This window comes from Sturnira hondurensis, unplaced genomic scaffold, assembly GCF_014824575.4.
Source record: "Sturnira hondurensis isolate 20B ecotype Veracruz unplaced genomic scaffold, ASM1482457v3 Scaffold0003801, whole genome shotgun sequence".
NCBI lineage: Eukaryota > Metazoa > Chordata > Mammalia > Chiroptera > Phyllostomidae > Sturnira > Sturnira hondurensis.
In genome coordinates, this window is record NW_028076432.1 from 6864484 (window position 1) to 6877902 (window position 13419).

The 13419-nt window shown below is 47.8% G+C and overlaps 1 protein-coding gene across 3 annotated transcripts in view; it reads right to left on the reverse strand.

Annotated features, from left to right (window-relative positions):
* The window catches only part of ME3 (malic enzyme 3), a 185722-nt gene that overhangs the window by 36286 nt on the left and 136017 nt on the right, over positions 1-13419 (reverse strand). For all 3 annotated transcript variants that reach the window (XM_037042907.1, XM_037042908.1, XM_037042909.1), the window contains one exon: positions 8933-9036. In XM_037042907.1, the coding sequence (XP_036898802.1) occupies positions 8933-9036 (104 nt within the window). The remainder of the gene's footprint in view (positions 1-8932; positions 9037-13419) is intronic.

Here is a 13419-nt window from a genome sequence, read left to right on the forward strand (position 1 = left end):
AGTAGAGCTGCTTCATAATCTTTCTCAGAATATTCCTTTTTCTTGAGGTTCTAATTGTTCTATTAGTTCTGTATCTGATTTTCCCACATGCGAATTGTTTCCATGTGGGTTATTATGAATCATGAATTTATTTTCATTGGAGCACTGTTTTTTCCCCTCAAGGAATTTCCCACAGCGTGAGTGTGGGAGTGCCTCTACAGGGAAGTTTTACTTTTCCATCTGCCAGGTTCTCCAGCCGTATCACCAAGAGGGGACATACTCATTTCTTGGGAAGTTTTGCACTGTGTGTATATGGTAAATGTGGACTCTAGAGTTACATGTGGTGAAGATCTGGTGTTTTCGTTTTTCTTCCAAGAAACATTCTCCCCACTCCAAATTCCTTGTCCTTTCCCTACTGATGCTGGGGAGCAGAGTCTTTTTCTTCTTCACGGTGGGGGCAGCCATTAGAAACTTCCAGTTTTCTGCAGCTCTCAATTCCTGCCGTGTAGAATCCTCGGCACTAGACCTTGCCTGGCTGTGGAGCCATTTCCAAGCCTGGGTGAAGGGACGGAAACAGCCACGAGAGTGAAAGAACCTTCAAGGCTGGGGCGGGAGGGCTCTGCAGCCCTAACAAAAATGACAAGTTGAAGGAGCAGCTAGAAGGCTGTGTGGTGGGCGCTCAGGCAGTGAGGAGAGGGTGGGAGGGTGAAGTCATCCAAGGCTCCTTCCAGCTCTAGGAGCAAAGTGGGGGGGTCTGTATGTGTAGCCTCTTAATAATTATTGTCAGTATCAGCTGGTTGATAGTGCAGCGATTTGATACTTTTCTATCCTCGGGAAAGTTTCTGCTTTTCATGACTGTGTTGCATTAAAAGCTGTTTGGTTATACAAGGGTACTCTCAGAATCATGGGGCCATGGGGTCCAAACAACACTCAACTGAAACAACTGCAGAAAACATGAGATTTCACCTCGACAGGTACACGCAGGTATGTCCACCTGGTGGGGGTGTGAGCAAAGTTAAACTGATTAGGTTTAGGGGTCAAAGACCAAGCGTTTTTTTTTAAAAATTGAATTTATTGTGGTGACATGGGTTAATAAAATTATATAGGTTTAATGTGTACAATTCTATAATATATCATCTGTACATTGTACTGTGTGTTTACCACCCCAAGACCAGGTGTTTATTAACTGCACTTCCTGGGGATCTGAAACAGAGATAAATGACACCCAGTGTTTCCAGGGCTGTTTAGTTTTTGTCCCCCACCCCCACTTAAGGTTAGCCCTGGGGAAGAAGAATTGGAGAAGAACGGGAAAGTGGCACTGGAATCATGGGGACGGATGAGTGGGGACTACGGAAGGAAGTGATGGACGTATTGGTGGAGAATTGAGCTCAAACACGAATGCATTGGGTCACCATGAAAGTGCTGCTGGAAGGAAAGTGGCTTTGGAAATTGCCTAAAATAATAATAATAGTAGCAAGCACTATTTAAGTGTTTACTATTATCCAGGTATATTATTTAGCATTTTACATGGATTGTCTTAGTTATCCAACATAAGCGGCTCTATGAGTTAAGTTTTAAAAAAGCGTTCTAGGAACGAGGAACTGCAGGTGTATGTAAATGAAGTGTCCGTAGCTTGTTAGTCAGTGGCAGGTGAGAGGTTCCAGCTCAGACCATCCAGTTTGTCCTTTTAACCACCGTTGTTGGTGGGTGGGGTTTTAATAGCATCCTCTTTCTTAGGTGAGGTACTTACACTTTAAAAGCTTCAGTTTCCTCATCCTTTAAAACACTGTTAATAACAGTACCTACCCTATTGAATAGTATCTACCCACATGAAGCTGAGACTGGAAAACTGTCCTGCTTCTTCAGAGGTCAGAGAAGTTAGAATGAATCCCAAAATTTCTTTGACCACTTCCTCAGATGTGGTCGCATTCATGACCTTCAGTCCATTCTAAACAATAGCTAGCCTGGTGAAGGCTTTTAATCCCTCAACCAGCCAATCAACCACCCACCCAGCTCCCACCCTCATTTAACCACAGGCCCGCCAGGAATAAAGAAGTCACACTCCCTGCACCACCTGCCCCCAGGAACTACCCGTCAGGTAGAGACATTACCGCATCATAGGACCTGAGGACAAAATGATTCTCAAAGTCCATACTCTGATCGTATGGTACTTGAACCTCTATAACAGTCCAGACACATGTCTGCCTAGTCTCTGCTCCCTGAAAAATGAAAAGCCAAGAAAACTTTAAAGAAAAGCTCTCGATAATTATAGAAGAGATGTCACAATAAAGAGTATCATTCATTAGCAAATGAATTATACAACCAATAAGTTACTCTATGATTGCAAACTAGGAAAGAATTTCCAGCCAGGTTGGTCAGGGCAGATTTTCTGGGGTTTGAATCTTACATGGTAAGTGGGAAACATTTTATTTCCAGCTCACCTGCTGCACCTCTGCAAATGCCTGGGGCTCAGGGAAGCTTGGCTTAAAAACCACTGGTTCGGGTGGTTGCAACCCTTTGTGTTTTTGAGCTCTGATAATTATAAACCTCTACCTGGGATTTAAAGCCTATTGTATCATGCTCCATTCTGACTTAATCTTATTTTAAACCAGTGCACACTCATCTCTAGCTGGGCCAGTCTTCTTGAGCCTTCTGCGTATTCCTTGCCTTTCCTGTGTTCTTGCTTTTCTCACGATGTATCATCTATATGTCATGTGTTCTTTTCCCGGTTGCTTATTCAGATTTGAGCCTGAATTTGTAGAGTTTCCATCTCTTCCCAATCATCTCTGAGCTCCTTTCCTAAATTCCCACTGAGCTGATGCTCAACATCGAACAGTTGAGACCTTAACTCTTCTTTAATGATCTCCACTTCACTTTTTTTTGGTCTTTTTGGAAGGTGTATAAAATTCTTGAGGACACAGTCCTTGTCTTCTATTTCTTTTCAGTCTCATTACGGTGCCTAATACGGTTGGGCATGAGTCATATTTTAAAGTAACTGATCAGATTCCATAGGCTACTCTTGGAAACAAGATCTTGATGTATAGAATCCCTTTGTTTGGTTTCATTTTTCACGCTCTTAACTGCACCAATTCTTCTGTGTGCTGTTCCTTTTTAAAAAGATTTTACTTCTATTTGTTTTTAGAGAGAGGAGAAGATAGGGAGAGAAACACTGATGTGTGAGAGATACATCAATTGGTTGCTTCTCACATGCCCCCACCTAGGGATCTGTCCTTCAACCCAGGCATGTGCCCTGACCAGGAATCAAACCAGCAACCTTTCAATCTGCAAGTCAGAGCTCAATCCACTGAGTCACACTAGCCAGGGCTGTTCCTTTTTCGAAAAAATCCTCACCTGATGACATTTTTTCATTGTTTTAGAGAGAGAGAAGGGAAGGAGAAAGGGGGAGGAGAGGGAGGGAGAAAGAGAGAAAGAGATCAATTCAAGAGAGAAACATTGACTAGTTGTCTCCTGTCTATGCCTGAACCAGGGATTCTATGCCTCCAGATTGGGGATCAAGCCCGCAATCTAGGTATGTGCCATGACCAAGAATCGAACCTGCAACCTTTCTGTCGACATGAAGATGTTCCAGTCAACTGAGCCATACCAGACAGGGCTGTGCATTGTTCTAAGAGCTGACCAAAACAAATGCAGTATAGGTAGTAAAAAAAAGTCTACAAGATAAAGAGCTAAAGTGCTAAATGTTTTTCTATCAACAATAGGCTAGAATGTCTGCATTCATGATGGCTGCAGGGCCGCGGAGTCCGAGTCCGCTCATTACCGGTGAACTCATATGCCTCCAAATACGATGTGCCAAGAGGTGCACAATGAGAGCAGTGGAAGCCACTGTACTGCATAAAGAAACATGACCCAGAAGAAAGGGTGGATGGAAGTAAAGAGGACTCAAGGTATTACACTGGTCTATAGGATTCTTGTAATCAGTCTTCAGCTCATCAGTACTATAGATACTGTGCCAGATGGCAAAGAAGATGAGTTGTGAGCAGCAGCACCAGCGTGTAGCAGAAGGCCGAGAGCATGAACACCCTAGCCTACCAAGAAAGGTGGCGCAAGGCCCTCCGGGTAAACCATTAACTCCCCCTGGCCACTGCCAAGAGGCCCACTACTACCACTATGGCACGCCTCATATCGATTTTTTTATGCTACATTTCCCTGCTTTTATGAGTATCTGTGTTATTCCTCTGTTGGTTTTTTTTGCATTTCCAGAGCACAACCTCCCATAACATTGGCTGTGCCATTCCTTGTGCTTCCCAGGCTGGATGGGCCATGGCAGTCTTTACACTGGTGACTGTCCAATGAATCATTCCCCTTGGTATTTATATCCTTGCCTTATTCTCTCTCTTGGAATCTGTTGTGGACCTGAGATTTGCTCTAGCCAGGAGAATGTGGGGGAAGTTGCACTGTGCCAGGTTCAGGCCTCAGCCTTAAACCTGGAGACCAGGTTGTGGAAGCTTTCATTTTTGTGTGTCTTGGGAGCCCCAGACCGCCAAGATTCAAGTTTAGCCACCTGGTCGAGAGAAGAGACCATATGGAGAGATCATGTGAAGAGGGAGAGACTCTGAAACTCTGTGGAGAGAGAGGAGCCCAGTGTTGCTTCCGGTTCTGAGCCCAGCTGCCAGCTAATCTGCCAGCTGAAAGCAGCCCTACAAATGACTACTGGCAAAACCAGCAGAAACACCCAGCTAAGTAAGTCAGCTCAGCTTGCAAGAATCAAGAGCAAATAAGTGTGTTAAGTCACAGCTGGCTTGCTAGGCAGCAGTAGACAATGAAGCAGGGGTGTGCTTGGTCATGACAGACCTGGGGGCAGTGAGCAGTCTTGGAGACTCACCTCCCGGTTCCCAGCTTTGAGCTTTGGCGCTCTGCTTTGCACGAAGTCCTGACCAGTACTGATAGCCGTGCCCCCTGTCCATCTGCTCAAGGCACAGGAGGGATAATTCAGCCAGAGATAGAAGATGAAGAGACTCAAAAAGAAGACATTTTTTCTGGGGTTAAAATGCAGATGACTAAAAAAAAAAGTCAGTTTAAAAACAAACAAACAAAAAAACTATCATTTCCCGTCTTCTTTATCACTTTTGCCTCAGCAGCTTAGCAATTTCTATCATTAGGGTTTGGGGACCTAGAGAGAAAGGGGGTGGTTTCTTTTCCTTGTCTGCCTAAAGGCTGCTGCTGCTGCTGACAACAAACTTCTGTCCAACCCAGGCCAGACTTAGAACAGACCATTCCCATCCATTCTACTGCCAGTAACAGAAATGCACAACATACGTGGGAACCCAGGGGAAAACTGGCCCCTGGGTGCAATGCTCCACGTCCCATCGTATGGCAGGGAAAGAGCGGGAAGAACAGAACGACTAGTCTTTGCCACAGAAACATGAAGCATTGTCTCCGCCGTGAGTGGGGCACTCCCAGTTACCTATCACTGTGGTTCACAGCTTTACACGGAGATGTCTTCTGTCCTGATGGGTCCTCCTTTGTGGCCAAACTCCAGGAGAATAACTGGGCCACGTGATGACTCTTTCAGGCCCCCCAAATCTTATGACACATCCCGATGAGTGGGTAGGGGCAAGAAGATGGAGATTTTTATTAGTAGGATGTTTGGAAAGAGACGAGGGTTTTCGGGGTTTTTTTCAGGAGTCAGTGTTTCCCAGGATTCTTTCTTAAAATACATTGTGTTTGGCTTTGGGGCTGCTGACTCATTCCCAGGCTGGGCATTCCACCCTGAGGCTACTGTATTCCCCAGAGTGCCTGGGGAGACCAGTTCCTTCCCACCTACAGTATCCACAAACATCTGTGTTAGGTTATTAGAGTCTCAAAACAACCAGCTGTCAACCCATCATCTTTTCCCCTTCAGGACACATGACACATGACACATGACACATTTCTCTCGGCTGACGCACGGCTCTCCCCAAGGATTTTCCTGTGGACTGCTTGTATGCCTGTTAGAGTATGAATTGAGTTTAATGATAATTTGAAGAGCCTCTTCCATCTTCATTCATGTAACCTTCTCACACAAATAGCAAGACTTCCCTGTGGGAATCACAGAATGACTATTGACTCATTGGATAAGCACGGAGCCCCGGAAACAGGAAGCAAAAAAGCAGGCTCTCAAAGCCCATTTCATCCCCTTCTCTAGTCATCCACAGGTAGCTCAGCGTTGTAGAAAGCACTCTGACCTCGGAGTCAGCAGGCCCAGGTTCGGTCCTGGGAGACACTGTGTGACCTGAGACAGTTGAGACACTGTCCCAACTTGCAGTCCTGCCAGACACTGTGTGACCTGAGACAGGCTCCTGGGCCTCTCAGGGCCTCAGTTTCCTCTTCTATAAAATGGGAATAAGAATATCTATCCTGCCATCGAGGGATCTTGAGAGGTCCTGTGGGATGCTGGGGTGGAAAGGCATCTCAAAGACTATCTAAAGCTTAAATTTCCTTCTAGAAGAGCAGCAACAATAAGCCATGCAACCTATTCTTGAACTCTTCCTGTGACAGGGAACTCATTCTCACAGAAGGTCCAGTGCCCTGTGAGATAGGTCAAATTTATTTTGAGCTGTAAACTGCCTTTTTTTGGCATTTTACCATTTTTTTTCCATTTGAGTATACAGAAACAAGTTTAATCCCCTTCTGGAAGAATATCTTTCAGATATCTGGAGGGATTCCTGTGCCCTTGATATGCACAGAGCGGCCCCTAAGTCTTCTCCCCCTAGGCTAAGGCTTTAGCTTCCCCATCATCATGACTACTGTTCTCCAAAGGCACTTTTGGGAATTTATGGCCCTCAAAGCATCCTGTCCAGAACCAAGTGCGGAATTCAGGGTGGTCTGAAAGGGGGAGAATGAAGTGGGATGTTCATCCTGTTCACCGTCCTTGTTCTAGCTGATACGCCCCTACTGACGTGGCTGATCCTTGCATTAGCTGTTTTGCTGGTCACATCTCACTAGCAGCACTTCCGCCATAATCTGAGCTTTAAACACCTAATGTTCCAACTACCAAGTCCTTTCTGTCCAGCTCATTCTACCTAGCACCCGGCTCAATAACTCTTAAGCCTCACCAGGACTCACCATCCGCACCAATCACAGTATTGCCCCTTATTCCTCTCCTCCACCACGTCCTCCTGTTCCTTCTTACCCAGCCTACATCCCATGACACAACATCATAATCACGCCCTTGAATTCACTCCCAACTCCTTTCTCTCTCTTGCCTGGCAAAATCCCAACGCTGATTAAATCCTACTCTCTGTCTCTTCCTACACATTATCCAAACAGTTGAAACTCACTAGCGAAAATCACAGAAATAAGGTAACTGTCCTAAGTTGACTTCACGAAGAGTAACCTCCAGGGGGCCCATGGAGCTGCCCAGTAATTATCCTCTAGCCCCCCAGTTTGGACGTGCCAGGTCATACTGCCTTCATCCTTAAACCTCCACCACCTCTGTCCCCGTCTTTACTCTCAGCAGGTGACCTTGCCTTCATCCAAGGGTACCCCACACACTGTCCCCCTGCATTTGCCCACCTCTGTCTGCCCTCCGTTCCTGCAGATGGGCTTCTGTGCTCCTAGCTGAGGCTAGGCACAAGAACCTCGCCCTCTTACTTCTTAAGGAACTTTTATCCCCATACCCCACACTCCATTACTAATTTCCTTCTTTTTTAACAAAACCCTCACTGGAGAATATGTGCATTGATTTTAGAGAGGGAAGGGGGAGACAGGGGGAGAGAGAGGGAGAGGGGGAGAGAGAGAGAGAGGGAGAGAGAGAGATAAAACATTGATGTGAGAGAAAAATTGATTGATTGCCTTCTCTACATGCCCTGACTGGGGATTGAAGCTGCAACCTTTTTTGGTGTACGGGACGATGCTCCAACCAACTGAGCCAGCTGGCCAGGGCTTAATTTCTATTTTTTCTGTAGGATTATTCCCATCCTATATAACTTCAATATCATTTTCTCTCATCTTAAGAAACAAAATCAAAAGCCACAAAAAACAACAAAATGCTTTCTTCTTACCCCCAGATAAAGAGAACCAAGAGTTCAGTAACCTGCCCAAGGTCATGCACCTAGAAGGTGGGGGAGTATCAGTTTTCCTACTGAGAAAGTCCACCCCAATGAGACTTCATGGGCTGCAGAAGCTGGAGCAGCTCTCCAGCCTGTTTAGTTCAAGTGGCTGAACTTGGAAGGGAATACTTTGCCAGATATGTCCAGGCCAGCTCTGCCTGGATATCACTGGGCACTCCTGGGCGAGCAAAAAAGGCTGCAGGTTTTCAAGTGAGAAGGGGACCTGCTGGGTCTGCTGGGACCTGCTCCTGGGCTGCTGAAACTCTGTCTTGATTGACTTGCTTGTCAGACTGAACATGGGTGGGTGGAGAGGCTGTTTCCAGAGCCCCAGGCCAGCAGGAGGCCAGCAGCAGCAGGGTGAGCAGGGGCCTGTGGTGGCAGGCAGATGGGGCAGGAAAGAGGGGGCAGAAGCACCAAATCATGCACCCCAGTGCCAAGATAACACCTCATAAACCTCATAGGCTCAGCCCGCAATGCTTTATTAATGCTGCCTGGTCCTCATGTAGAGGTGGAAAGTGACTAGTCACATGGCGGGCTGCCTTCCAAAGCCATTCTGTGAGAAGGGCACATTTCTTTCCTCCACCACTCACAACGTCCCTATTTATGGTGAGAACGTAGAGCAGCTCTGGCTAAGGGCATTTTCTTCCTGAAATATCGGACACTTAACCACGTCCAGAACACAGACCGTCAGCCCTCAGCCTTCTCCCCTCCCCTCTCTGCTCCCAAACACTCTCCCAGACAACAAGCCCATTCGGCTTTGAGGCTTTCAAGCACATGGAGTCAAGTAGGAATTTTCAGACCATCGGGAAAAGCGTGCGTCTCACTGTCTCTTGTTTGCGTTGATTTCAGTCATACTACCTCTTAGAAGTCCTCTTTCAAAAGGGAGAGACCGACCCACTTACTTGTCTGTCACAGCCTGCATGAACTCATCCAGCAAGTCATCGTATTCCTTCCCACGCACACGCTGGTGTTTCAGGCCGATGTACAGAGGGTCTTTGAGCAGCTCCTGGAACAGAGAGCATCCATGTCCTCAAGTGTCCTGGTTCAGCAGGAAGGACCAGGGGGTGACACGGGGGAAGCGGGAGAAAGATCCCCAGGGATTATCTTTGGAAGGATCTGAAGGCTAAGCCTCTGACTGGGAGTGGGCTACCGGGTGGTCCCTGTTTTAGAAACCAAGGATTCTGTGAATAGGCAAGCCTCTCCCAGACACAGTCTTCCAACCTCTGGCCGCGGCTGTGGATTCATTTCAGGGTTTCTCAGCAGTAATGTAACCGGGGAGATCCGGCCAGATTGCTGGGCAAAGTGGAGAGACCCCCAAGAGGGGTCAGGAAGTGATGAGGGTGGCAGGATTGAAATCACAACCAAAACTGTGTGACAGATTTCCATACCCCCTGGGGAAGGGTAAACAAGTGCAGCTTGTGACAGCTTGCATAGAGCATGCATGGGCCGAAAAGGTCACAACGCACATGTATTACGGAGGTGAAACAGCAACACCCCACCCTGGGCAGAGAGAGACACTGTGCCCCTGCACGAGGCTAGAAACCCTCCTACTCACTCTCGGACCATGGGGGGAGGAGGAGGGGCAGTGACGCCGTGCAGGCTGACATGCAAGATGGATGTTAACCTAGACTGCCTGGCAAGCAGACGCTGCCACAGCGTGCGGGATTTGGGGGTGGTGGAATATTTAAATGGAAACCACAGAGTACCAGTGCTGTTTGCATTCCCCTCAACTGCCTGTTTGGGGGCGGGCAGAGCATTTTCAGTGCCTGGTGGGCACTGGGTCTCACTTGTAGCTCTTGCCTTGCCCCTGCTTGCCTGGTCAAGAGCAGGTTTGCATGGGATGTGCACCTTGCCAGCAGCAGCCTGTGGGACACTGTGGCCCCATGCTACATAGTACAGGTCCTGGACCACTCCCATTCTCCTGCTTTGAAGCAGCATACAGACACATGGGCCAGGAGTGCTCCCTGGTCCCAGGGGTGGAATGCAGCCTTGGACACCAGGGCCCCACAGATGGAGCCCTGCACACCACCCACAACCGACTGCAGTGACCTTGCCGTGTGCCCTGGCCCTGGGAGGGGAGGAAGCTGCGGTGAAGCAATGGAGATGGCGGCCGCGCAGGTGCGCACCCCTGAGAGGGAGAGGGCCTGGAGCCGGAGAGATGGAGACCCTTCATGTAAGGGCCCTGGGCCCCAGGAGGACAGAAAGGAATGGAGCAGGATATCTGGACCCAGATTCTGGTCCGGGGGGTGGCTGGCTTCTTTCTGTGTTTTGCAGAAGAAAATGGCTTGAAACCAGGGAGTTTCCACTCCCCCAAATTGGGCAATCTTTTAATAAAGACCTTTCTCCTTCCCGGTCAATTATTGTGTTATATGTGTGTGTGGTGGCAGGCAGCCGAACCCACTGTGTTTGGTAACAGTGGTGCTGACACTTTGCTTACGTAATTCTTTGACGGGAAGGTTCACCTGGGTATTGTAGGATATTTAGCGCTGGTCTCTGATCTCTAGCCATTATAAGTTAGTAGCATTCCCAGATGTGACAATAAAAAATGTCTGTAGACATTGCCAAATGTCATCTTAGGGGGCAAAACTGTCACAGGCAGCACCTGGATTGAAGTATTGGGTGTCGTCCAAAGCTACTGATCTGTACTTAAATTTTAAAAACCCTTCCTTCCTCCCCCATTCCCTCCCTTCCACAAAACCTTACCAAATATATACCACGTGCCTGGTTGTCCGATACAGGAGAGAATGTTACAACCAGAAATTTCAGTTTAAGAAAGTGGCCCACCTCAGTACTAGCTTGTATTAGGCAACCCCCACGCTACCTTTTATGGCTCTTTGCCAGGCCATTCACACAGTATTTGGGTATCTTCTGTGTCTGCATTCGTGTGATGACCACGCCCACTGGCTGGCTTCTCCCCTCCTCTATACCCGCCCCCCACAGCCCGCCACAGAATCAGTGGACTCACTCGTGCATGAGACATTTACTGATCCCCTGTTACTGACACTGGGCCTCGCGGGGCTTTGCAGGTGGGTGATCCACGGTTGCTGCCTTCAGGCTGCTCAGTCTGTTGCAGGTGGCTGTTGAGCGAACTATCAACTCTACTACAGGACAGAGGAACAGTGCTTTGGAAGGAAGTGTGGCATGTCGCAGCACAGAGAAGGAGTGGACTAATTCCCACTGGGGATGGTTGGGTTCTGTCATGGAGAAAATGGTTCGGCATTAAAAGATGGACAAATTTTGATGGGTGGGCTGGGCCCTCCAGGCTGAGAAGTCAGCGCAAGGAAAGATTGGGGGCTGGAGTGGAAGGAGGAAAAGTATCCTGTGTGTTTAGGAAATAGAAAGTAATTCCATACATTAGTCTCCAGGAACACAAAATTATCTGATTTTGTGTCCATCTCACAAAAGCGCCAGCTCCTGGCACTTCTGTAATTGTCATCTCCACTTGAACTGCTGCTGCAGGATTCAGAGCCGAGGGTACCTTGAGCTGTGCCCTCCAAGGGCCGAGAGTCAAGTCTCACCTCCACACTGACTAGCTGTGTGNTGGTTCGGCATTAAAAGATGGACAAATTTTGATGGGTGGGCTGGGCCCTCCAGGCTGAGAAGTCAGCGCAAGGAAAGATTGGGGGCTGGAGTGGAAGGAGGAAAAGTATCCTGTGTGTTTAGGAAATAGAAAGTAATTCCATACATTAGTCTCCGGGAACACAAAATTATCTGATTTTGTGTCCATCTCACAAAAGCGCCAGCTTCTGGCGCTTCTGTAATTGTCATCTCCACTTGAACTGCTGCTGCAGGATTCAGAGCCGAGGGTACCTCGAGCTGTGCCCTCCAAGGGCCGAGAGTCAAGTCTCACCTCCACACTGACTAGCTGTGTGACCTCAGGCAAATCACAAGACCTCTCTAGCCTTCTTCTCATGGGTCACATGGGGATAAACTACCAATCAGCAAAGAGTGATTGTGATGAGTAAATGAAGTCATATAGGTGAAAGCGCTTTGGGAATTACAACCCACATTAAAAAGTAATAGCAGTAGCTTTAGTTTCACAGTATGTGCCGCACACTGGGAAACATTCTAAGTCTTGAATCTCCCCTGTGAGGTGTGACAATGGAGACCTGCAGCTCAGAACTCCCTTAAGAGAACCTGGTGAGGGAGGGTAGCTGGTGGACAGCTTTCAGCAGCCATATTCTATCCGTCTTGCTCCCAGCTCATGACTGGGCGTGCTGGGTGCTAGGGCGGGCCAGTCCTGCCTGGCTGAGGGTCCTCTCAGACCGTCTTTATTCAGGGACTCCCATTGGCTTGAGACTTTCCCGGGACTGGGTTGCAGACAGCTTTCCTTACTGTCTTCCTCCTTCTTTTTCTACTTTTGCTGATGTCACACCTCGTCTGAAGGCCCCACCCGCCCACCAACTGCTCCTGCTCCCGCCCTTTATTCTTCACAGGTGCTTCTTGCTACACACCTCTCACACCTATTTCCTGGAGGACTTGAGTGGACACAGAGATAGGCTATTTTCCCCATTTTACAACAATGAGGCAACAAGACACAGAGAGACTACACAACCCGCCTGGACCCTGGGCTGTAAGTGGAAGAGCAAGGATTCAAACCCAGGCTGCCTGGTTCCAGAGTTCATCAGCTTAACCACCACGCTGCTTAGGTGGCTCTATTGCACATCAACCACAGTTGACTTATTTTTTGTTAAAGACGCTGCTCCAGGTCCATGCTGTCTTGATGGTGCTGTAGGCTGTGGTTAGGCCAAGGTGCAGGGGACAGAAAAAAAGAAATGTCTGCCTTCCTAGCCCCTCATGCCCAGTTCTGGGTCCACATAATCTGAGATCAGTGTAGTGCTTTCTCCATGGCACCACGGGACACACTAGAAAGGTGTCAGGTCCTTACTTTCTTTTCTTAACCTCCTCACTCCCTACGTTACACATCCTTGAGATTGTTTAGGATCTGCCTTGGCAGGTGTGCACGTGTGTGTAGGTGTGTGTGTGTGTGGGGGGACTAAAGAGTGAGAGTAGGACATACACCGTGCCTACCATTCCCTGTCACTTTCAAAGTAACCATCTAAAAGCCACTTAAAGGCAGCAAACATTCAGCCAAGAGCGAACAATGAAGTAAATGGTGGTATAACAACTTGGTGGACAGCTAGACAGTCATTAAAATCAGTGGATTTTAAGACTCTGCAGCCACTTAGACAGACATGCATGAGATTATTTAAAATGAAAAAGCAGTGTGCAAAGTTGCACAGATATCCTAATTTCAACTGTCCAAAATACACACACACAGCCTGGAAAGATATACGCAGTGATGATAAAAATAGTACAATGCTTGGCATTTGCAGAAGACATTCACTTTTTAGTTCTTATAGAGATGAGAGGGTCTGTGTTAACCTAT